Source organism: Grammomys surdaster, unplaced genomic scaffold (assembly GCF_004785775.1).
Source record: "Grammomys surdaster isolate TR1022 unplaced genomic scaffold, NIH_TR_1.0 126313, whole genome shotgun sequence".
Classification (NCBI taxonomy): Eukaryota; Metazoa; Chordata; class Mammalia; order Rodentia; family Muridae; genus Grammomys; species Grammomys surdaster.
The window spans coordinates 10,776,460-10,800,331 of record NW_021621113.1 but is presented as its reverse complement, the minus strand read 5'-3'; the positions used below and the strand labels follow the sequence as shown (position 1 = coordinate 10,800,331).

At 50.5% G+C, this 23,872-nt stretch overlaps 1 protein-coding gene and 1 non-coding gene across 4 annotated transcripts in view; both read right to left on the bottom strand.

Moving 5' to 3' along the window:
- Nucleotides 1–1,121: 1,121 nt before the first annotated feature.
- Ece1 (endothelin converting enzyme 1) overlaps nt 1,122–23,872 on the bottom strand; it is a 103,277-nt gene continuing 80,526 nt past the window's right edge. For all 3 annotated transcript variants that reach the window (XM_028759969.1, XM_028759970.1, XM_028759968.1), the window contains exons 9-19: nt 20,175–20,317; nt 18,918–19,032; nt 17,147–17,257; nt 16,354–16,452; nt 15,461–15,538; nt 13,094–13,197; nt 7,892–8,002; nt 7,331–7,398; nt 6,553–6,743; nt 3,409–3,504; nt 1,122–1,767 (exon numbers count right to left, since the gene is read on the bottom strand). In XM_028759969.1, coding sequence (XP_028615802.1) covers nt 1,591–1,767; nt 3,409–3,504; nt 6,553–6,743; nt 7,331–7,398; nt 7,892–8,002; nt 13,094–13,197; nt 15,461–15,538; nt 16,354–16,452; nt 17,147–17,257; nt 18,918–19,032; nt 20,175–20,317 — 1,293 coding nt within the window. In that variant the 3' untranslated portion in view covers nt 1,122–1,590. The remainder of the gene's footprint in view (nt 1,768–3,408; nt 3,505–6,552; nt 6,744–7,330; nt 7,399–7,891; nt 8,003–13,093; nt 13,198–15,460; nt 15,539–16,353; nt 16,453–17,146; nt 17,258–18,917; nt 19,033–20,174; nt 20,318–23,872) is intronic.
- Nucleotides 21,092–21,222, bottom strand: LOC114614389. Its single transcript, XR_003710310.1, has one exon. It is a non-coding gene; the product is annotated as a small nucleolar RNA SNORA55 (small nucleolar RNA).

Below are 23,872 nucleotides of genomic sequence, written 5' to 3'. Positions count from 1 at the left end.
GTGTGTGTGTGTGTGTGTGTGTGTGTGTGTGTGTGTGTGTGTGTGTGCTGTGCGGCGTGGAGGCATGGCCTGCCAGGGGCGGTGATGGGCACACACACAGGTCAAAGGGCGGCACTCCCTACAGCAGTCATGAGAAATGCAGTCATCGCCACCTAGTGGGAACCCACTTATCTGTCACGTGATGCTGTGGGTGGATGCCATTCCGCCATTCCCTGTAGCCCACTGGGGCTGGGAACCTTCCAGGCTTGGCCTGGTTTGGCTACAGCCCCCACCTCCAAAAAACACAGAGAGCAGGGTGGGTGGGGGAATCCCTCTAATTACAAGGACTGTATTGATTCAATGCGAGTGCCACAGGAGGCTGAAAGCCCGAGAGAGGTCAGCAGCTCCCGATACTGGACATCTGTAAGGAATGGCTATCCTGTCGGCTGGCTGGGAACTACCCTGGGGGCTTCTGGGTGGCTTCTAGTCAGGACACTGGGGGCTCCACTGGGAAAGCAAGCCTAGTGCTCCCTCCTCAATGGGGCTCAGGGGCTGCAGCCTGGGGTAAGGCACTAGAGAAGGGGTCCCAGGAGCCAGGCTAGGGCAACTACGGGCTACAGAGCTTGGAGGGAGAACTGGACTATTTTTTCCCCTTTCCCTTGGTACAGAGGGTCAGTGAAGGCGACCACTTCAGGATGTCAGAATTGCTACACAGAGGCAACCGGTCCCAAGGCCGGAAGAGGTGGGACCAAAAAAAGACGTCTTTGGACAACAGTGTGCATCTGATGGGGTGTGGAGTCTCAGCCCCGACGGGCTCCTATGCTCTGGTCTAGAGTGTTCGGGCGGCCCTAAGTTGTAATGGAGACCATTACTCTGGTTTTGTGCTGCCACAGCTATCAACTTGGGTAGCAGCCCATCCTTGTTGGGGTTGCGGTTGGACTCCAGAGGCAGGACAGGTAAGCTGAGTAGGCCACACCCACAAACCAGTGAGCTGGCTGCCCACTCTGCTTGGGGGCCATTACACCAACAACAGGCTAAAGTAGTGCTCAAACTAGCGGCCTTCTCAGCAGCCTGAGGTCCCCTGGGGTAAATCAGTGGGGTTTCCTTTGTCCACAGGTTGTTTAGAAAAAAAAGAGAACATAATAAATATACTAATTTTTTCTTTAAAAAAAAAAGTGTTTTAAATGCATTTTCCCTGAAGATTTCCAGTGTATTCCATAATGCTTAAAAAATAGTCTCCCTAAAAATATATCTTTAAAGCATTTGACACAGTGGTATTGTGGTATATCTGGCATTGAGTGTGGGCAAGAGGCCACGTCCCACTGCCATTGTCAGTGTGGCCCAGGGCTGGCGAGTCACTAGCTTGACACACCCAAAGGCCCACTAGCATCACACATGGGTGTCCAGGATGCCAGAGCTTCACAGGGGGTCAAATCTTGGCTTCGAGTGACAAGCCTCTAAAGTAGGCTTAGACAGGATGGCTGCATACTTTCCAGGGTGGGGAAGGGGCCCTAGGCCGAGTGGCTGGAAGGAGGGTGACAACACGGCCCTGCTGGGAGCTGGCTGCAGACCCCTTCCCTTCTTCCGACTCTGTTCTCCATGCTTCAGCCTTTACCAGACTTCGCATTTGTGATGAGGGTTCATGGGGGAGCCAGGAGGGCAGCGAAAGTGTTCTGAGAACTCCTTGGAGTTGGAGAGGGAGCCGATGACCCGGAAGCGGGAGGGGCTGTGCGGATCGGTGATGAGGCCTTCATGAGAGCTCTCAGGCGTGCGGACAGAGCACCAGACCTGGAGGGTGGGGTGATAATGAAGGGAAGCTGGGGTCACTGTGGGGGCCTGAAGATGATGGCCTCCCTAGGACAGTAGCAGAATGAGCCTGAGATCCCAGGGAGTGAGGAGCAGGTGGAGTACACCAGGGGACAGATGTGCCCACAGGCGGCACACTCTCTGGCAGGGGTTTCTGCCCTTTGCCCCTCCAGCCAGAACAAAGGCTCTGACCCTTCTGCACCTGGCTCATCCGCACACATGAGTCTACCAAATGTTACTCAGACACCTTTGGAGGATTTGATCCAGAACTTTCCTTTGCTGGGAAGGATACCCTGCTTAACTGCCTGATAATTCCAGGCACCAACAGAAGGCACGTGGCTGGATACATACTCAAGGATAACCCGGTCTATATCTTAAGTTTAAAAAACTTCTAGAATGCAAGCCTTTAATCCTAGCAACAGGGAGGCAGAATGTAGAAAGATTTCTGCGACCCGGATGGTGGTGGCACATGCCTTTAATCCCAGCACTTGGGAGGCAGAGGCAGGCGGATTTCTGAGTTCGAGGACAGCCTGGTCTACAGAGTGAGTTCCAGGACAGCCAGGGCTACACAGAGAAACCCTGTCTTGAAAAACCAAAAAAAAAAAAAAAAAAGATTTCTGTGAATCTGAAATCTGAAGCCAGCCTGGGCTACACAGTGAGACTTTGTCTCAAGGGGGAAAACAAAAGCAAAAGAAATTTCTAGAATCCAAGACCTAGCAGGGATCTTGAATCACCTTGCTCTCTGATCTACAGGACACAAGGTTTTCTTTTCTTTTCTTTCTTTCTTTTTTTTTTTTTTTTTGAGACAGGTTCTTATGTAGCCCAGGCTAGCCTCAAATTTTCTATGTAGCTTGAACTTCTGATCCTCCTGCCTCTTTATCCTGAGTGCTGAGATTCCAGCCAAGTGCTGCCACACCCTTGATGGCTAATGAAACTGGGGTCACCCTGCAGTAGGCACTCAGCTGGGCCCACATGTACTCCGCCAAGGTCTCTCCGTTCATTTCATTTTATTTTTAGATTTTTGCTTTTATTTTACATGGATGTGTTTTGCCTGACTGTGCAGCACACATGTGCAGTGTCCTTGGAGGCCAGAGGATGATGCCTGGCCCCCCAAACTAGAGTTTGGATGGTGAGCCACCATGAGGGTGCTAAGAACCAAACCAGGTCCTCTGTGAGCGCAGCCGTGCTGTAACCACTGAGCGCTCTCTGTCTCCAGCCTCCTTCGTTTCAAGTTTAGCCCTTCCTTGGACCTCACCTCAGTATAGGGCAGTGGTTCTCAACCTTCTTAATGATGAGATCCTTAACACCTCATGGTGTGGTGACTCCCACCATAAAATGATTTTCATTGCTACTCGACAACTGTAACTTTGCTACTGTATGGCTCATACTGTAGATATCTGTGTTCTCTGATGGTCTTAGGTGACCCCTGTGGAAGGGTCATTGGACCCTCCTGCCCACAAGAAGTTGTGACCCACGGGTTGAGAACCACTAGTACAGGGAAATGTTCCAAAGACAGTCTGATGACTTAGGAAGGTGTCATCTGAGAGGAACCTGTCTCTGGCTCTGAAGTTCTTGAACACTCCCACGACAGGACACACCCGCCTTTCCTCCCGGTGAGCTCACCTGTGCAAATCCCAGGAAGAAGAGCTGGTTGCTGGTGAGACCCAGGGTGGGCAGTGTCTGCTCGGCTCCATTCTTCTTTACCCAGTTCTGGTACGCCTGCGAGGAGAGGACGGCAGCGTTTAGACATGACACTGGTAAGGATTGGACACTGGTGGGGGTTACTGAGGAAGAGGTGGGTGCCTGGGAGTCAGCTTCCTTCTGTTTCTCATTCAAAAGGGGATGAGTCCAACCCTATGGCCTAAAAGACACACTCGATCACGCCTGCTGCCAAATGTAAGCTTTCTGCTCCAGCCTCATTCCAGATGTGTGTATCTCAATGGTCCCAGTCAGATACCCAAGATGCATTTCAAATGCCACATGGCATAGATGGGATGACAGCTCGCTCCATTCCCACCTCTCCACATACACACATACACACGCACACAGAGAGACATAAACAGACACAGATACACACACAGATACACACAGACACACACAGACACACATACACAGACATAGATACACACACAGATACACACACACATACACACCCACACAGACACACAGACACAGACACAGACACACACACACACACACACGTGTACATAGAGCTTCCCCATCATAGTCAACAGCCCTCCCCTCTCTCCAGCTGCTCAAGCCCAAAGGCTAGATAGAACTAACTCTACAGTCTTTGATTCCTTCAATCCAATCAATCCTCCCACATCCGACCACATCACCCTGGCCCCACACCTCCTGCCTGGACAAACCCCCAACTGCTGTCTGACTGGTTACTCCGACTCAAGCTGATCCAGAAAAGACCCCTTTCCTGAGTGGAGCTTCAGTGAGCCTTCCCAAGTGGCTGTGGCTGACTTCTGTAGAGCTGGGAGAATAAACCTTCCACAGCTTAGTGGGTGGAGGACACTCAACCGCACATAGTTAAAATGGAGCCGAAGATAACACAAGGCACGGCTGTGTTCCTCAAAACTATGAAAACGGTGGGAGGGTTGAATATTGCTCACAGGCTGAGGCCACAGCTCCCCCCACCACCTGCCTTTTAAAAATAATTCTTATTAAAATTTCCTTTAGATGTATTCACTTTATGTGTCTGAGTGTTTTTTGTCTGCACACATGATTGTAAGCCATCCCGTGGGTGCAGGGAACCAAACCAGGTCCTCTGGAAGAGCAGCCAGTGCCCTTAACCACTGAGCCATCTCTCCAGCCTCGGTAAGAACCCTGTCTCCATGGCGGAACTGAAGCTCCCTCCTTAGCTGCGGGGGGAGGGGGGTTTGTATCGCTCTCATCCGGGCTACTCGCCTGCTCAGCACCGTCACTCCACTCTGACCCTCACTTCTTCCTGTCCCCGAATGTATCAGGATGGGGTCCAGCTCATGGCTTCTGCACTTGGTTGTCTTTCTACTGAGACGACAACCCCAGCTTTTCTGTACTTTTTATAATTCAGGCATGTCCAACCTGTGGCCCATGCGGCTGTAAGCTCTGTGATGCTAAGGGTGTAGCCCGACACAAAATCATCAGGCCTGGTTTTTACCAAGTGCTGGAGATCAAACCCAGGGCTTCATGCATGCTTGACAAGGGCTCTACCAACACAGCCTCACCTGAACCAGACTGCTCTTGAAACCTAATTGTGCAGGGTTTTGTTTTTATAATTTCATGTACATTGGTGTTTTGCCTGCATGTCTGTCTGTCTGTCTGTCTGTCTGTCTGTCTGAGGGTGTCAGCGCCTCTGGAAGTGGAGCTGTGAGCTGCCATGTGGGTACTGGGAATTGAACCTGGGTCCTCTGGAAGATCAGCCAGTGCTTGATCAGCCAGTGCTTTTAACCACAGTTTTCAAGCGTGACGTTTATTGGGAATAACGTCATGTCGTAATGTCAACTGGTCATGGAGGACCCTGGTAGACCATAATTCAAATGTCGTTCCCTCCAGAAGGCCAGGCTTGGACCCTTAATCCATCACTGACCCCGTTTAGTGCCTGTCACAGAATCAATAGCAGACAGGCTCTCCCTTCTGTCACCAGGCTTTTCTTGCCTGACCTCTGCCTCCATGCGTGTCACAGGCTGGGTGGGAGCAGCTCCCAGCTCCCAGTTTCATTCTAGTGCCACAAACACAGCCCAGGTGAGCAGAAGGTTCTCGAGGTGTGCCTCCTGATGGGCAGAGGCTAGGCCGACTATGACACACTTCTGAACTCAGTTCCCGTAGCTGCAAAATGGAGATTTGATGCCAACACCGAGTCTTGAGCCCACTGAAGACCCTGAGCCTGCTTGCAGCACGGCCCCAGTCAACATTACCTTTCTACATGTCTACTTTTAAGTCACAGCTAGGAAGAACCTCTGTACTGCCCTCGGCCAGATCTGCACCTTTTCCCAACCAGTTTTCTCTTCTACCTAACTCAACTGAACATCTCCGAGTGTCAGTTGACTCTCTGGGTCAAGAGTGGGTCCAAGTCTCTTGGTTTCACCTTCCCAATGACCTACCAGTCAGGTGTAAACAATTCCCAGTCACACAAACTCAGGTGACTTATTCCAGCCCCAGGACTCAAACCCAGAACTCTCTCAGTGTCCCTGCTGTGATCTGAATGTGAACCGTTCTCCATAGGTTCATGTTTGAATACTTGGTTGCCAGATGGTGGCGCTGTCTGCAAAGGGCATGAAATCTTTTAGGACGTAGAGGCTCACCGGAGGAAGTGGGTCACTGGGGGCGGGCCTCCACGCTTTACAGCCCAACCCACTCCCTATTTGCTTTGGACCAATCAGCTCCCAGACTCCTGCCGCTACGCCTTTTCCTCCAAGACAGATTATATTCCCCCACTAAAAAACCAGAACTAATCCTTTGTTCTTTAAGTTGCCAAGTACTTTCTTGCAATGAAAAAAGGTCGCCATTACAGGCCTTCCCCCCACTCCCCGACCCGGGGCCCCTACTTCTGGAAAGAATGGCCAGGCTGTGCAGTGGGCCCGATCCTTCCCTGTGTCTCAGGAAGGCAGGTTCCCACCAGGAAGCCTTCTGTGGGCTGAGCTCCAAAACTTCACTGTCTTCTCAGTCCGCACTCAGCCACTCTACCCAGTAAAACCCAGGGGCATGGAGCTTCTGTCCTGATCCTCTCTGCTTGAACAGATGTAGTCCCAGGACAGTGCCCGTGGGGAGCGGACATACCCGGTAGGCCGCCTTGAGTCCCCCGTTGTCGGCGATGTTTTCCCCGAGGGTGTGCCGACCGTTCACGGGCTCCCCGTTCACACTGTAGTTGCTATATTGCTGCACCATGCACTCCGTCTGCTGCTTGAACGCTTCCACGGACGAGTTCTTCCACCAGGGCCGGAGGTTCCCATCTTTGTCGTACTCCCGGCCTGAGGACGGAGGAGAGTGGTCACTCAAGGGACCTACTGACGCTCCTCTGGGGTATGTGGACAGGAGCGACTGATGGTACGTTCAGGGACACTAAAGACCAGGGCTGGCTTTTAATACTGGCCTCTGACCCCAAGGAATAGATTCCCAGGCAGGGCTGCCAGTGCCAGGACCACAGGTAGGCCCCAGCCTTTCCTTCTGGGTTATGGGATCCCCCAGGCAGGAGGTAGTAAGTGGGAGTCTGGCCATTAGCTAATGATGAGGCTTGACTGCCATTTCTCTGACCAGAGAAGTTTCTAGAATGGTAGAGAAATGAACACTCCCTGCCGAATACTACTGACAACTTCTAAGCAAGAGTTCTCCATGAACAGGGGCTTCGGAGTCACCCCAGAACTTCCCACCGAAATATGGAATCCTCACTTCACAGTATAGATAAGGAAAGAGAGTTGTGAACGTGTGAGACCAGCTGGAGGTCGTCCCGCCAAGCTTTGAACACTGACCCCTCTGTAGGAATCTCCTTAGAAGCGAAGGGAGGGCGGGCTGGAAGAAGGTCGGTTCTGTCTGAATGGGGGCCCCAAGCAACCTGTACCTTGATCATCAAAAGCATGAGTCAGCTCATGGCCCACAACGACACCGATGCCTCCGAAGTTCAAGGCGCTGAAGAGGGAACGTACAAGTGAGGGTGAAGCCAGTAATGGCACCTAAGACATACATGGCAGCAACCTGCAGGGACTTCTGGGAATGTGGCCCTTGGAGACAGCAGGAAGCTGGGTAGAGTTAGCCATGGGCAACTATGTCCTCTAGGGGCCAGGCACATGTCCAAGTCACTCAGCAAAGCTGAGTCTTAATACTCATGAGCGGACGGAAGGTGGGGCCAGGCCAGCCTCTGCCTCAGTGTCACACAGTAAATATCCAGCCTGGGATTCAAATCCAGGGCCATGGCTTTCAAAGGCTGTCTGAATGAGATGCAAGGCAGAATGTCTGTTCTCCAGCTCCAGAGGGACCCTGATTCTGTGACATGCTCCTCCCAGTCCCACTCTGCAGGGGCATCCAGAGACCGGCTGGTTAAGTGGCCAGCTATGGGTTCTGGGTCAGACTGGACTGGGGGGTTGCTGAGGTTGGGGAGCGGTTGGGTTCAAACATAACCTACTTGGGAGAAGAGCGGGTATAAAATGGCGCCTGCAGTATTCCAGCTGGAAACACAATCTCGTTCTTGGTGGGCGAGTAGTAAGCGTTCACCATGGGTGGGGTCATACTCCACCTGCAAGCCGCAAGCACACATGAGATCGCTGGCAAACCTGGTGGGGGGCGGGGCATGGCTTAGAGACCGCTGTCTGGAGTCTGAGCTGGGCGTGCTATACTTTGAGAGGCAGGGACAGGTGGATCTTTCTGAGTTTGAGGCTCACTCAGTCTACAGAGCCAGTTCCAGGACAGCCAGAGCGACCTCACAGGGAGACTGTCTCAACCATTTAACACACGTGGATTCTGGGAGCTAGGGACATAGGTCAGGGTGGAAGAGTGTTTGTCTAAGATGTACAAAGCCCTGGGTTCAATTCCCAACACTGTATAAAACAGGATGACAGTGCACGCAGTAATCTCAGCATTCAAGCAAAAGGACCAAGAAGTAAGGTCTTCTCCATCATTACGTCACACATTTGAGCGAAAGGCTCAAGATACTTGTATCAGCACCTCTCAACATGCCTTAAGGCCTACCAAGGCCATCCTCGGAGGTGCTCTACCAAAAACCAGATCCGCAGAAGCTGCCTGAAATGCCAGCGCTGCAGCTGTGGAGGCAGAGCCAGAAGGTGGTTGTGCATGCCTTTAGTCCCACCAGCACTTGGGAGGCAGAAGCAGGTGGCTCTCTGAGTTCGAGGCCAGCCTGGTCTACAGAGGGAGTTCTACAACAGCCAGGGCTATACAGATAAGCCTTGTCTTGAAAAACAAAGCAAAGATGTGGAGACAGGAGGATCAGAGGTTCAAAGTCATCCTCAGCTGTGCAGTGGGTTCAAAGCTGACACGGTGACATGAGCTTCTGTTTTAAATCCCACCCTCCACAAAAAACCACCACCACCACCAAAAATCTCAAAATGGGCGGGGGGCAGGTGACTGGGGAGATGGCTCAGTGGTGTGACGCTTGCTAGCTAGACTAGGGACTCTGGATTCAAGGGGAGACAATGGCTCAACACAGAGTGGAAGCTAACGGAGGAAGACGCTCACATCTCCCCTCTATGAGCTCAGACGTGCATGGTACCCACACGTGCAAATAAGCACACGTGTACAAACAAACGAACAAAGCCAGAAAAACCCACACTCTAGAAACAATCCCCAAACCCAGACCAACACGCCACCCTCGCTCTCTGAAAGTCCCTGAGAGGCAGTATAACCGTTGAGCCATTAGGCCCAGCCCCCACAGTACAAGCCTCTTGTTCTGTGTCACCCGGTGGGCGACGCCCACAAAGCACATCAGTGTCCTTATCCCGTTTCCTTTTGAGAGAGGCTGACGAACCACAGGCATGAGGGCACAGATGCTGAACATTTTCTTGCGGTTGAGTGGCGTGAGTTCATAATCTCTGGAAAAACAACTGATGTCATCTCTTACCCATGACAAAAATGTGAGGTTTCAAAACAATTTTTGGGTGGGCCGAGATGGCTCAGTGACTAAGAGCACTGGCTGTTCTTCCAGAGGATCCCGGTTCAGTTCCCAGCTGCCATAGGGTAGCTTACAATGGTAAGCTTACAAATCCAGTCCCAGGGGGATTTGATGCCCTCTTCTGGTCACCACAAGAACTGCATGCATGTAGTATACATACATATATGCAGGCAAAACAGACATAAAATAAGTAAAAATTGTTGTCTTTTTTCCTTTTTTTTTGGTTTGTTTTTTTCGAGACAGGGTTTCTCTGTGTAGCCCTGGCTGTCCTGGAACTCACTCTGTAGACCAGGCTAGCCTCGAACTCTCAAACTCAGAAATCCACCTGCCTCTGCCTCCCAAGTGCTGGGATTAAAGGCGTGCGCCACCACCGCCCGACCATTGTCTTTTTTCATTCTCTCATTGCCCCCCACACCCCACACCAGGGCTTCTCTGTGCTGCTCTGGGTCTTGGAAGTCCCACATAGACCAGACTAACCTGGAGCTCACAGAGTGCTGGGATTAAAGGCATAAGCCACCAACACCCAGCTAACATTTTTTTTTTATCATAAAAGGAATAGGACTGTGTACAAGTATTAGAATATACACAACTACTAAAGTCTCCCCTTTCCTGCTGGGTATGATGGAGCAGACTTTTAAGTCCTGCACTTGAGAGGCTGAGGCGGGTGAATCTCTGTTTGAAGCCAGCCTGGTCTACATAGTAAGTTCCAGGAGAGTCAAGGCTATGTAGAGAGACTTCTGTCCCAAAAATCCAAAAGAAAAACCACAACCAACAAAAAGCCTTCGCCCTTCCTAAGCGTCTGTCTGGTGAGGCTGGCTTTTCTATAAATACTCTAAAACAGATTGTTAGAGCGGATGATACAGAGGCAGACATGAGAACCAGCTGCCTGTTAGACCAGAAATAAAGAAAACTGAGGAGCCCGGGGTAGAGAAAGGCCGACTCCACCCCCAGAGTGTGCCTTAAAAAAAGTAAACCAATATCTCTCTTCATCATACACACAATCTACCTACCTACTGAGAAAAGATTTATACTGTAGGTGCTAGAGAGATGGCTCGAAGTTAAGAGCACTTTTTTGTTTGTTTTTTTTCTTTCTTTTGTAAATTTGCTTGTTTGTTTGTTTGTTTTTTTGTGTGAGATTTTGTGTAGTCTTTGTGGTGAGGCTGGCCTCGAACTCACAGATGAGGCAGCCTGCCTCTGCCTCCCGAATGCTGGGATTAGAGGCATGTGCCACCATTGCTGGCTGCACTTGTTGCTCTTGCAGAGGACCTGGGTGTGACTCTCATCAGCACATGGCAGTTCACAACCATCTGTGTCTCTAGTTCCAGAGGCTCTGACCCCCTTTCTGACCTCTGTGGGCACCAGGCATGCACATGGTACACAGCAGGCAAAACACTCATATATGTAATTAAAAACGATTTTAAAATTCCACATTTCATTCATGTGTGCATGTATTTGTCTGCCTGTGAGTATGTGCAGGTGTCTGTGAAGGCCAGAGGGGCTGAGAACTATACTTCAGTCCACTAGAAAATCAGGCTATGCTCTTAACTGCCGAGCCACCTAATCTCTCCTACCCTCACTAGAGAGGAAGGGAGAGAGAGATGGGGTCTCACTTTGTAGCCCTAGCTGCCCCTTAACTCTCTATGTGGCCCAAGCTGGCCTGGAACTCACTGAGATCCTCCAGCCTCTGCTCCCCTCACCCCAAGTGTTTGGATTAAAGGCCTGCACTTCCACACCCAGCACATAAAAATATTTTTGAAAAAACACTCATTTTATAAACTTTTTGTAAAGCCAATAGAATGCATGTTTTGAGAACATTTTTGGGAGCGTCTGGCTGCTTTTGTTTTGGTGTCTATATTTGACATCTTCAGGGCTGGCCTAGAATTCACCAAGTTGAATGAGGTGACCTCTATCTTCTCGGTTTCCAACTTCCTCCATCCCCAAAATTCTGAAGCCGCAGGGGTGCACGTCATCCTGGTTTTCCTGAGGTGCCAAGGACCAAGCACACCAGGCAAGCACCCCATGACGCGATCTGCAACCGCAGATCTAAGGATGGGTGCTAATGTTTTAAACTTATGGAAGGGTCCCAAGACCAAAACAATTGTGACTAATCATACAATGTGAATCAAATAGCTGGCATTTCAATGTTTTCCTGGTACAGAAAGGGAGAGCCAGTGAAAAATAGAAACGAGATTTGCCACATGTGCCCAGTGGCTCTGTTTCCTCCCTGTGAGCACCACAGAGGTAAGATTTTGCTGGCTGTCATGAAGGCGTGACAGATTTACTGAATTACATCTATAGCCAAATAACCACCAATGCATTCATGGGTGCCTAACAGCATTTAGCTGAAAGACTAAAAAAGTTAAATTTAAAAATTCAGATGAATTGGCAGTTCTGCCTGTGCTATATTCTGAGGCTTTAAAAGCCCATCTTGTGCATGAGGAAGTCCCATTGAAGACAGGGTGCTTCAAGAGAAACAGGTGCCTGAACCTCCTGTCCACAAGGGGGCGCCAGAGGCAAAGGGGAGTTCTCATTACCCAGGTTAAGAATTCTGCAAAAAATGTTTTTGGAGTCAAAAAGTTAACCTGAGGAACAACACTGAGTTGAGCGGGTGTCTGACTTTTTCTAAGGAGACTTTGTTTTGTGCTGTTTTTGTTTTGTGACCAGTGGATAGAACCCAGGGCTTCATTCACGCCAAGCAAGTTTTCTTTTCTTTTCTTTTGGTTTTTTGAGACAGGGTTTCTCTGTGTAGCCCTGGCTGTCCTGGAACTCACTCTGTAGACCAGGCTGGCCTCGAACTCAGAAATCCGCCTGCCTCTGCCTCTCAAGTGCTGGGATTAAAGGCGTGCGCCACCACAGCCCGGGAGTCCCCACATTTCTTTAGCAAACACTTTTTTTTTTTTTCTAAATAAAATACTAACACACCCAAAGCTGTGTGCAGCAGCATGTGGCCAGCCCATTGTGAGGCACTGGGGACGCTGAGGCAGGAGGACCAGTGGAGCTCAGGAGTTCAAGGCAATTGTGGACAATATGCTAAAACTCCAAACTCAAAAACAGTGAAAGACAGACACTTGGTCTCACTCAGGGTTATTCTGATTTAAGAGTGCTGGGTTTGTTTGCACAGTTGGGGTTCAAGCCTAGATCCACACAGGTAAAGGGCAAATACTCTATTACTGGGCCACACCATGGCCCAAAAGATTGTGTCTATGAAAAAGGCCCTCAGGTGCTGCTGTTGTGGTACAGTGTGGTTCAGCAGTTACAGCTGCTGGGACCCATCCAGAACCTTCTTCAAACCCCTATGGAAAATCCACCACTTGTGTCATGAGGAATTGAGGATCACATGGGGGTCTGCCCAATGATCCAAGACCAAGCTTTTCCCTTTCCACGATCAAGAAGGAGAAGCAAGCTCTGAAGGCTGCTGAGTCAGCAGTGCTGGGACAGGAAGCCAGCTCTGTTCAGCTCTGGGGTACTGACCACTCTGCCAGCAGGCCAGGTGTGGGTGATGCTGACCCACCCACTTCCAGCCAGGAACCTCACTGGCCTTGGGTCTTACAAGCCAGAGACCCAACTCCACCCCTCAGAGGGCACTTATGACAGCTGTATCTGGCTCAAGACAAGCAATCGATGAAGCCAAGGTCCCAGCCCTCATCCCCCAGTTACTCCGGGTCTCCCGGTGTACAAGGAGCCCACACCTTGGGAACTCACTGGTCTCTGTTGGGGGCTTTCCTGAGCTGGTCGGCTGTGACCCTCCATGAGAAGTTGAAAAAGCGCATGGCGTTCTCAAAGTAGAGATCGGGAACTGCTGTGTACTGAGGAAATAAAGCAGGGTCTCTGTAAGAGCATGGTCAAGCTGGGAACCTTCTAGAACCACGAGAACTGAGGCCCCACAAGACCAGAGACCAGAATGGAGGAATCAGGTTCTCCCTTTACCTTGACTCTCCCTTTCAAAGACATTCTAGAACTGTTACCCACAAGTGCCTGCCAGGGTCATGGTCCTAGGAAATGCCCTGATGTAGTACCTGGGACTTCAGCAAGAATATGCCCAGCACTGACAAACATATCCTATACCTGTCCTAGCCAATATGGTCAGTTTTTTGGAAAAGATTTATCTATTTATGTGAGCATATTGTAGCTGTCTTCAAACACACCAGAAGAAAGCACCAGACCCCATTACAGATGGTCGTGAGCCACTGTGTGGTTGCTGGGAATTGAACTCTGGACCTCTGGAAGAGCAGTCAGTGTTCGTAAGTGTTAAGCTGTCTCTCCAGCCCTCTAGCCAATATTGTAAGCACTACCTGCACTTTCAACATGTTTATATGGCTTTTAAATTTTAATTAAGTTGGGCTGGGGGTGTAGCTCAGCTGGAAGAGTACTTGCTTAGCATGAACAAAGCCCTGGGTTCAATCCCAGCACTAAGCATAGTACTGCTGCCTATAATCTGAGCACTCGGGAGGTACCAGCAGGAAGATTACAAGTTCAAGGCCAGCCTTGGTTACAGAGTTCAAAGCTAGCCTGGATTATGTAAGATCCTGTCCCTGAGCCAGCAATAAAATAAAAGTTTATTTAATTAAATAGCTCCCTGTGGGCCTGGAGCTGGACTCTTATCTCAGAAATGTTGGGGTATGCAGCCTCGTATACCCCGCAACACCCAGCTCCACCCTCAGACACCCTTCAACACTCAGTCTGATTTCTTTGTCCCTGACAAATTCGGAGCCCTTGCTTGGACGCATTTCTAGCTATGGAACAGCCATCAGACACTGGCTCCCGGGGAAAAGTCAGGTCTTGGGGTAGCACCCGGGGGCCGCCAGGAGTCCTTGGAGCTTACGTCCTGACACTTAGGAACACTTTAAAGGATTCTCAAGGAATTAGAGCTGCAGACGGAGTCTGTCAGGCTCAGAGGTAATTTTAATAGATTCAGGTTTTAAATATAACCCGGAGGTGAGGCTACTGTAACGTCAAAAGGGCCCCAAATGGCAATCTTCTATCGTGAGGACCTGGAAGACCTAATCACGTGGCTCAGAACTGCAGTTACTCAAGGCAGCTGATTTGCTGACAGTTCCAAGCTCAGAGGCTCCCATGATTAACCCCTCGATGCCTGGTGCTTGGGAAGCAGGCTTCCTCTTTCCCATTAGCACTTCAAGGTCAAAGTCAAAGGTCCAGGCATTCCACTGAGGAAGGAAGAGAGGAGCATGGGGGCAGGAGGATGTCTGGGAGCAGCAGCGGGTAAGGGGCTCACTTTGCTCACTCGGAGGCTTTGTGGTCGATAATTCTCACGGTGTCTTTGAAGATCGACTTTCTTCATTTCTTCAAAGACATTATTTTAAAAATGTATGTGTACACACACACACATGCATGTGTGCCATGGGACACTGGTGTGTGACGGGGTGGCCATGGAAGCCAGAGGAGGTCAAGAACTGCCCAATGCAGGTGCTGAGAACCCAGCTCCGGTTCTCCATAAAAGCAGTACGTGCTCTGGACCACTGAGCCAGCTCTCCAGTACCTCCCTTAGTCTTTTGTTCTGCCTGCCTGCCTGTCTGCCTGCCTGTCTGTCTGTCTGTCTACCTGTCTGTCTGAGGTAGGATCCATTTTATAGTCCAGGTTGACCTTGAACTTGCCAAGTAGCCAAAGATGGCCTTGAACTCTGTTCCTCCTCCTCCAGCTTCTGGAGTGCTAGGATTAGAGACACATATTGCCATGTCTGGCTATTCCCCATGTCTTTTTTTTTTTTCCCCATGATGTTGGGGATGGAACCTACGGCCTCACACACTCTAAGCACATGCTGTACCACTGAGGCCCCCTGCCCTGGCCACTCCCCACTCCCTCCCTGGAGCTGAGCACTCCTAGTGAGGCACAGAGCTTGTGTTCCAGTAATAACCGAGGAGCAATGGGTGCTGGTGGTGGCTCTGGAGAGACAGGAATCCACTGACCCAGGAACACAAAGAAACAGGGGACACCTTCCTTAATATCCCTAAACCCTACCCCACATCACGCGGGTACAGGCTGACAGCCACCACCCTGGCCTTTCCTCACGTGGGCATCAGGGAGCTTGAGGGGCAAGTGGAAGCCACTTACATCATTGAACACTTTGTCCAGCTCCTTGGGGTCCATGATGAAGTTGGGGTAGCCTATCATGTTGTAGATGGCATCCGCCTGGACAGGAGGGATTGGAGGAAGACAGTATCAGATGATGCTGGCCAAGCCTGCCCCAGCTCTGTAGGGTCCAGCTCAGGGTCCGTGCCAAGGAGATCCAGGGCTGCCCTCCCTCCTTCTTAAGGATTCTACATTTTTTTTTCTTGGAATGAGCCTGGTAAATTCTGATGAAATGTCATTTCCCCCAAGAGAGTATCATGGTTTGGATGTGTCTCCCAATGTTTATGCATTGTAACTGAATTTTGAGCAGAACAGTGAGGAGAGGTGACTGGGTCACACAGCCTTCCTTGGTCCTCATGAACGATAGCCACGGTTGGAGGAAAAAGAGAGGACCAGCCGGGCGGTGGTGGCGCACGCCTTTAATCCCAGCACTTGGGAGGCAGAGGCAGGCGGATTTCTGAGTTCGAGAGTTCGAGGCTAGCCTGGTCTACAGAGTGAGTTCCAGGACAGCCAGGGCTACACAGAGAAACCCTGTCTCGAAAAACCAAAAAAAAAAAAAAAAAAAAAGAAGAAAAAGAAAAAGAGAGGACCAGGGGTTCCTTATCACAGGGGCCAGCTCTTATGGAAAGGGTTGGTCTAGCCCCTTCTAGAGTGTGCATGTCCTTTGCCCTTCCCCCTTCTGCTATGGTATGTCCCTTGACATCACGCCACTAGGGGCTTCAGGATGCCCCACGTGCCACCAGAGTCACAGGGCACCAAGGCATCCACACACATCCTCACTGGACAGAGTCTCTCCTACCGACTTCCCTCCCCCAGACACAGCTTTGCTTCTAGACTGGCAGCCTAGTGCCCTCTGAACAGCAAGGTAGCCTCACCTTCTCCTTGGCCGACCTCCGAGTCTCTTCATCCATCCATTTCAGGGTGCTCAGACTCTCCTCAAATGCCTTCTTGATCTCCAAGATGATCTCACTGGCCTGAGGGGACAGATGCCACACCGGTAAGGGCTGGGCCTGGCATCACCAGGAGCCCTGTGCCTGAGGACACTGCCAGCCGGTGCCGGGTAAGGGAGGATCCATGTTTCCTACCCGTCCTCTCCTTACAGAACCCTGCAAGCCAAGGCTGGCCTCCCACTAACAGGACCGGGGTTACGTAAGATGGGGCAGACTTTCAGGAAGTTGACAAGTCTGTGCTGCAGGACTTTTCAGAACCTCTAAGATGGACCAGTGGACTGTGATGACCTCAGAGAAGGCTAGAATCCATAGCCTTCCCCAGACTGACCAGAGCAAAGAAATCATTTTGAATGGAGTGAGCTTTGAAATCTAGAAAATCTATCTCTTAGGGACAGTTTCCAAAAGGTTGTGATCACTCAGGAGATGAACAGTAGCTCTGGAAGGAAATGATGTCATGGCCAGACCTGGAGGTCAGAGACAGGCTGAAGATTCTGGAGAAGAGACACAGCAGCAGCGGTGATGGACTGAAGGCAGAGAGCCTTTGACTCCAACTGGAATCTGTGTTAACGGCAGCCTGACATAATCTCTGTGCAGTCAGCACTATTAGCGACCACAGCAAGGGCTGGGCCCGGGGCTCAGTTGGTAGGTAGAGTGCTTGTTTAGTATATGTGGGGCCCTGGGTTCAATCCCCAGCACCCTATACATGGGAGGCACTTACTATGTTCTTGCTATCTTCCGCAAAGGTTGCTTTCACGAACATGGGGCCCAGGGCAAAGCCCAGGTTGTTTTCTGTGTCACTCACGCAAAACTTCCAGCGGGGAAGACAGGTCTGGAAAACACACACATGGCTGTCAGTGGGACACACACATGGCTGTCCGTGGGCAGAGCCCTCCTCCCAGGCCCTTTCCACCCTGAATGGTGCCACCAGGGGCCTGTGCTTTCTTCTGGACCTTCAGACTCAGTGGAGGCTACTTTAGGTACTGAGCCAAGAAGACTCAGGACTAGGGATATAGCTCAGTGACAGAGTGCACTAGCAGGTCAGAGGCTATAGATTCTGTCACCAGTACTAAAGAAAAAAAAAAAAGATAGACATGGTAGCCTTGAGTTGGTGACCTGAGGTTTGAGACTAGCCTGGGCTACAGAGTAAGATCCCCCTTTCTTTCTTCAGCCTGGTCCCAAAAGGCGTGGGGATGTAGCTCAGTTAGGGAGTGTGTATGCAAGGGGCCCTGGGTTTATGTTCTAGCATCACATAACGCTAGGTGCAGGGCTAGGTATGATGGCGCATGCCTTTAATCCCAGCACTCAGGAGACAGAGGCAGATAGATCTGTGTGTTCAAGGTCAGCCCAGTCCCTCTAGTGTGTTCCAGCTCCAGTGCAGCAAAAGGTTCTCTTTCTTCTCCTAAGGCCTCACATCCACAGGATGTCTGACCAGCAGACACTGCAGACAAGGTAGCTGACTACAGCAGAGATCTGGCTGAAGCCCTGGGAAGGCTTGGTCCCACTCGCCTCTGCATGGCAGCCCTGGAGGACCGTGTGATCACACATGGGCACCCTGCTTATGTAAACGACTGTTGTAGGGTTCTCTTCACCCTGGAGAGCTGGCAGTTACAGCCCCAGACCGATCACAGCACCAACGCCCATCACAGGCAGATGAGTAATCAAATGTGGGGTTCCCTACAGCAACAAGCGGATAATAATCAAAATACAAGGTCTTCCTTCTCCTCCTCTTCTTCCTTCTCTTCCTCTTCTTCCTCTTTTTGCGATAGGGTTTCACCATTGGATATCATTGGCTATCCTGGAACTCTCTCTCTGTAGACGAGACTAGCCAGAAACATACTGTTTCTGCCACCCAAGTACTGGGATTAAAGGCAAGTACTATCACTACCCAGCCAAAATACAGGGTTTTCATATGTGATATGTCAGTTGACACAGCAAGGAACAGAGGCCAGCCTGGGCTACATGAGACCCTGTCTCATGGAAAAGACAAAGAGGGCAGGTGAGATGGCTCAGTGGCAAAAGGGCTTACTGCACAAGCCTGACGAACTGAGTTCAATTCTCGGAACCCACGGTAGAAGAACTGACCCCAAAAGTTGTTCTATGACCGCACACATGCACCATTGTATGTATCCACACACACATCTCACACACACACAGAATAATAGTAAATCAAAAGAAAAATGTGATTCCCATGTGAGGATCACGTCACACAAGGGAAGCAGCCATCGATAGAGTGAAGGGTCTATAAACCACATTTGCTCTCAATCAGTTTCATTCCTAAGATACCTCTTTGCAGTTTGACTCAGTGTTCTTGCTTCCTACCCACTTCCTGTGGCTCAGGTCCCCTTCTGGGCCCCCATGGACAGCAGCTGTCCCAACCCCAGTGGCTCTGTTAAATCTCCTCCCTTAGGAGACCCACAGCCACAGGCTGCCGCAGAACCACAATCCCCTCACGCCCTGCCTATGCGTGGTGCGCACGGTAGCACACTCACCTTCTTCGTCCCGTACATAACCTCCATGAACTTCTCGTCGGCATCCTGAAAGCGCTGATCCAGGAAGGAGCTGGTTTTCCGTACCAGGTTCCACATCATGTAGTTATTGAGCAGGCTGTGGTGACAGAACCAGGGAAAGTTCAGAGACGCCTGGGTAGCATTCAAACTCATTTCTGACCTAGGTTCTCCTCCAGTCTGCCCATACTGCTAAGCAGAGGGACCATAAGCTCTTGAGGGTCAAGCCCAGCTCTTCCACTGCAGAAAACCTTTGGTATCTAATGCAATCACTTGTATGCCATTGGTACTCAATAAATGTCATTGCTTGGTTACTCTATCCCAGCCAGAAGGAGGAGGCCAGCTAGGCTCAAGGTTCTATGATTGGCAGCTCCTTCTGTCCCGTCTCTAGGGCACAGGAAACCTCTCTGTGGCCACTGCTGTGCTTGCAAAGACCTCACCTTAGCACAAAGATGTCCATTTAATCTAAACACTTGCCAAGGGAAAGGCAAATGAACACATGTATACTCGAAGGAATACTACGAAGCTAGGAAAATGTCTGCAGAGAGTCGGGATGTTGTGAGGGAAGATGAAAGAGGCCATGGGAAAAACATCCGGTTCTGTTGACAGGGGAATGCCATAGATGGGGAAATCTAAAATAAGCACAAATACACACGACCTAGGAGCGCCCTTTTAGAAAAGATTTACTAAGTACTCTGTCTGCCTATACACCTGCATGCCAGAAGAGGGCATCGGATCCCATTACAGATGGTTGTGAGCTACCATGTGGTTGGTAGGAATTGAACTCAGGACCTCTGGAAGAGCAGTCAATGCTCTTAACCACTGAGCCATCTCTCCAGCTCCTAGGAGCTCTTTTTTTTTCTTACACCTTCCAACATTTCCGCCTTTAAAATCTAAAAAGTGTCCCTGGGTATTAACTGAAACCAGTACCCAGTATTTACTGGGTCTCAGGACTTTGTCAGGACTGCCTTCTCTTAACTCTTCTACCTCTCACAGCCTCACTGCATGGGTGGGAGAGGGACCCTGGGGGGGATGCACTTGTCCTGAGGCTACAAGGCCAAGGGAGGAGGAGCTGGGATTCGAACCTGTAGTCAGAACCAGGAGCCTCACACAGAAGTCCATCTGGGACCCTTTCTCTGAGTCTGAATGTCACTTGTCCCCATCCTGCCTGAGGGAGGGGCTGCCGTCGAGGGAGCCATCCCAGACCACCTTGTTCCCTCAGCACCCGTGTCTCCCCGTTACCATTTGTCGGTGTTGTTGATGAGGGTGGAGACTTGTTTCAAGTATTCCTTGTCGTAGACCACGATGGGCTCAGACTCATTGATCTCCACTGGGTAAAAGATGGTGTTCAGAAAAGGTAACCAGTTGATGGCGGGTGCCAATGTCTGCAAGGGAAGAGGGCAGTGTGAGGGTGGCCAGGTCACTTCCACCTCCGCCCAGATCTCCAGGCCATTCCTCCGAATCGCTTTCTGACTAACAGCAGGTATGATGTTGTCTCGCCAGAGCGCAAGACAGAGAGAACCAGGGCTGGCTGGCCAGAGTTTCTGTCCGTAGCAGTTTAAGGAGCCAGGTGACAAGACCTCATCTAAAGAGTTAGAGAAGTGACTTGTAGCTCCTGCAGAGGACCTGAGTTAGGTTCCTAGCACCCACATCAGGAAGTCCACGACCACCCATAACTCCAGTTCCAGGAGATCCAACACCTTCTTGTGGCCTCTGTGGACATCTGCACACACATGTACATATCCCTGAAACACACAAACACATGACTAAAAACTTAAAAAAAGAAAAAAACCTCAATTTAAAGTTGGTGCAGCTGAAGTCACCACTCAGGAGACAGAGGCAGACAGATGTGTGCGAGTCTGAGGCCAGCCTGGTCTACATATCAAGTTCTAGGCCAGCCAGGGCTACACAGTGAGACCCTGTCGCAAAATAAATAAGTAATAAAAACAATGGGGATAACTGTGCCTTTTCTTTGGACAGGACCACCTGGAATTACATGCGTGCACACACACGGGCTTGGCAGATGATGGTTTCCAATTTCCTTGGAGACACACTTAAAAAGAATAGCAAGAACCTCATCTGAAGCTCTCAGATTGGAAGCATGTACCACCACATCCGCTGTCCCCATTTTATTTTATTTTTTAATTTTTTTTCTCAAGGGGTGTGGCAGAGTTGTAGAGACAGGCCCCAGGACAGATGGAAGTGACCCGTCTGGATTTCCTCTGCTCTACTGTAGCACCATCTGTCCCCAGACTGGTACCAAGCAGCAGGCCTGGGAAAGACTTAGTGTAGCACTGTCCCCATTTCCAACCTTACATTTAAGGACATCAGCCTGCTGCAGGTGCCGTCACCTGCTGAACTATGCCACCAGCTCTGGATCATCATCCTAATTTTTTTTCCCAACAAAATATCAGTATGTAGATCAGGTTGGCCTTGAACTTGAAGTGATCCTCCTGCCTCTGTGTTCTCCTGGTGGGACTGTACCATCACACTTGAGTCACCTTAAATATGACTAAGTCCAGTTGTGTGGGTTTAGACGTTCACTATTTTGCCCTGCCACCCCTCCCCCATCCAGGCTCAGCTTCCCAGCATTTGGCCAGGCTGAAGAATTCTACTCCCTACTTCCCAAGTCCCCAGGAGGAGGAAACCATCCACTCTTCTCTCTCGCTGCCCCAGAAACCTCAGATAACAGGATGTAAGGACAGTCTGGGTTCTTGTCATTTTCTTCCCAGATGCTTGGGATTGAACTCGGGGCTTTTACACACGAGGCCAACGCTCTGTCACTGAGCTTCTGCTCCCCACCTCCCAGTCCCCAAGGCTCGCCCTTTTGTAACTAGCCGACTTCACTTAGCACAGTGTCCCCAAGCACGGTTATATAACACTGGAATGGTCAGCTCCAGCCCCGTGTCATCTATGTACCCTGTTATTTTTAGAATGCTACTTTTCAGAACTCTAGGTCTTTCAGGGCTACGGAGACTGTTTCAGCAAAGATACCCGTCCACACCAGTGCATCATGGGCCCCTGACTCCTAGCAACTGAGCCATCAATGGTAGCCATTCCGATAGCTGTTCAACTTCTGTCTCTAGTGGCCCTGGCCCTGTGGAATGTCAAACTCTGTTATCATTTCCCTTGAAGAAGTAAGAAATGTCAAGCAGATAAAGAAAGTGAGCAACACCTGAGCTGTAAAAGCCCTTCCTGTGGAAAGAGTCAGGTGACACCATGACGTCCCCTGTAACATCAGAGCAGAGCAGCACACAGCTTGTTTTGGGGAAGAACAGAGGTCGGCCCTAAGACTCTTTGCTTAACAGGCAATGCTACCCAAGGAATAGTGATTTTCCCAAGGTCCCATGTCAGCTGGAGCCTGTGCCCTGTGTGCAGGTCTACAAAGTAGCTTCAGTCACCTCTGGGTGTATTTGCTTGTTGGAGGTATTGTTAGGGACTGAACTCAGCCTCCCACATGCTAAGCACGTGGGCTACATCCTTAGTGTCAAAGAGCATCTCAGCTACTGCAGGAGACAGCGGGGATGAGGCCAGGTATAAAGCTACGGGAGTGTCCAGCTCTCAAAGACACCAGTGAGTGGGTTAAAGCCCCTAGCCAGTTCTCAGCAAGGGGCTGATTTGAGCCATTGATGGTGAGTCTTCCCACCAAGGCTGACTGTACTGGGGCTAGAAATGTGTGGACAGCCAGCTGGTGTGCCACAGTACACCCCTGCTGCCCAGGAGCAAGAGATGTGAGCTGGGAGTGAGCGGATGTGAGGGAATCTCCAGCAGGAATCAGCTCATGGACCCAGAGCCACTTCACAGACTATCTAACATGGAGGAAACCTCTCACCTCCCAGAGCTGCCTGCTTTGTCGTCTGGAAATGGCCTGCACTGTATCAAGCATCCTTGCCCCCCTGGTTTGCCCTCCCTGCCCTTCTCCTGGCAGATCCTCTGCCTCTTGGGTGTCTAGAAGTTGAGAGGTACACTCGTGAGATCTTAACAGGACTATCATTAGAGCCACCTGATGGCGGGATCCTCTGGCCAAGACCTGGGGAAATGGATACGTTTACAAATGTCACTGCTCACATAATTTGTGAGAACTACGTGTCACTGGAACCCTCTGACAGAAATATCAATGGTGAAAAACCACCATGGTCTCTACACAACCTGTTCCTACAGGGTGAGCAGATGTTCTCCTCCGGAAGTAGGGTAAGGAGCCGTAGGTGAACACTAGGGTTTTCAAATTTCCAGCCTCAATTGCTTTGGTGATTCCTTACTTAACATGTTTCCATGGAGATGACTGTTTTAGTCAACTGGGCCATTCTGCTGTGACTCAGTCCCCCTGAGGACACCGAGGAGCTCTATTTTCCACACTTGAAGCCAAGGAACCCTACTGAGTACCAACCAACTCAAAGAGGCTTGGGAAACACACATCTTCAGCCCTGGCACTGAGAAGGCAGAGACAGGAGGATCACGAGATTGAGGCCTGCCTGTGCTATATTAAGACCCTGACTCAAAATTACCAAGGCTGAGGGGGTCATATAGACATCTATCTCGTTTCTGGCTCGAGCTCGTGCAGGAGCTGAAACAGTGTCTTCTGGGACACGTTAGAACACTGGACTCATGGCCTCACTGTAGCTGGGGCTGCCTGCACAAGATCAAGACAGTCTACACTCCGGCATGGAGGGAGGGGCTCCAAGCCCCATCCCTAGCAGGGAGGACTGACAACTGACATAGGGAAGAGGGAGTCCTTTCTTTAAGGCTTTGATCCTTAGTAGGTCAGCCATGCTCCAGTGGACAGTCCACACCTATGAGTCCATGGGCAGCACAAACTGGACTTGGTGGGTTATTTTTTTAAAAAAAAATGGCATGAGATTGGTGTAAGTGAAAGGTAGATATGGGAGGGGCTACGGAGAGGAGAGGTAGATATGGGAGGGGCTAGGGAGAGGAGAGGTAGA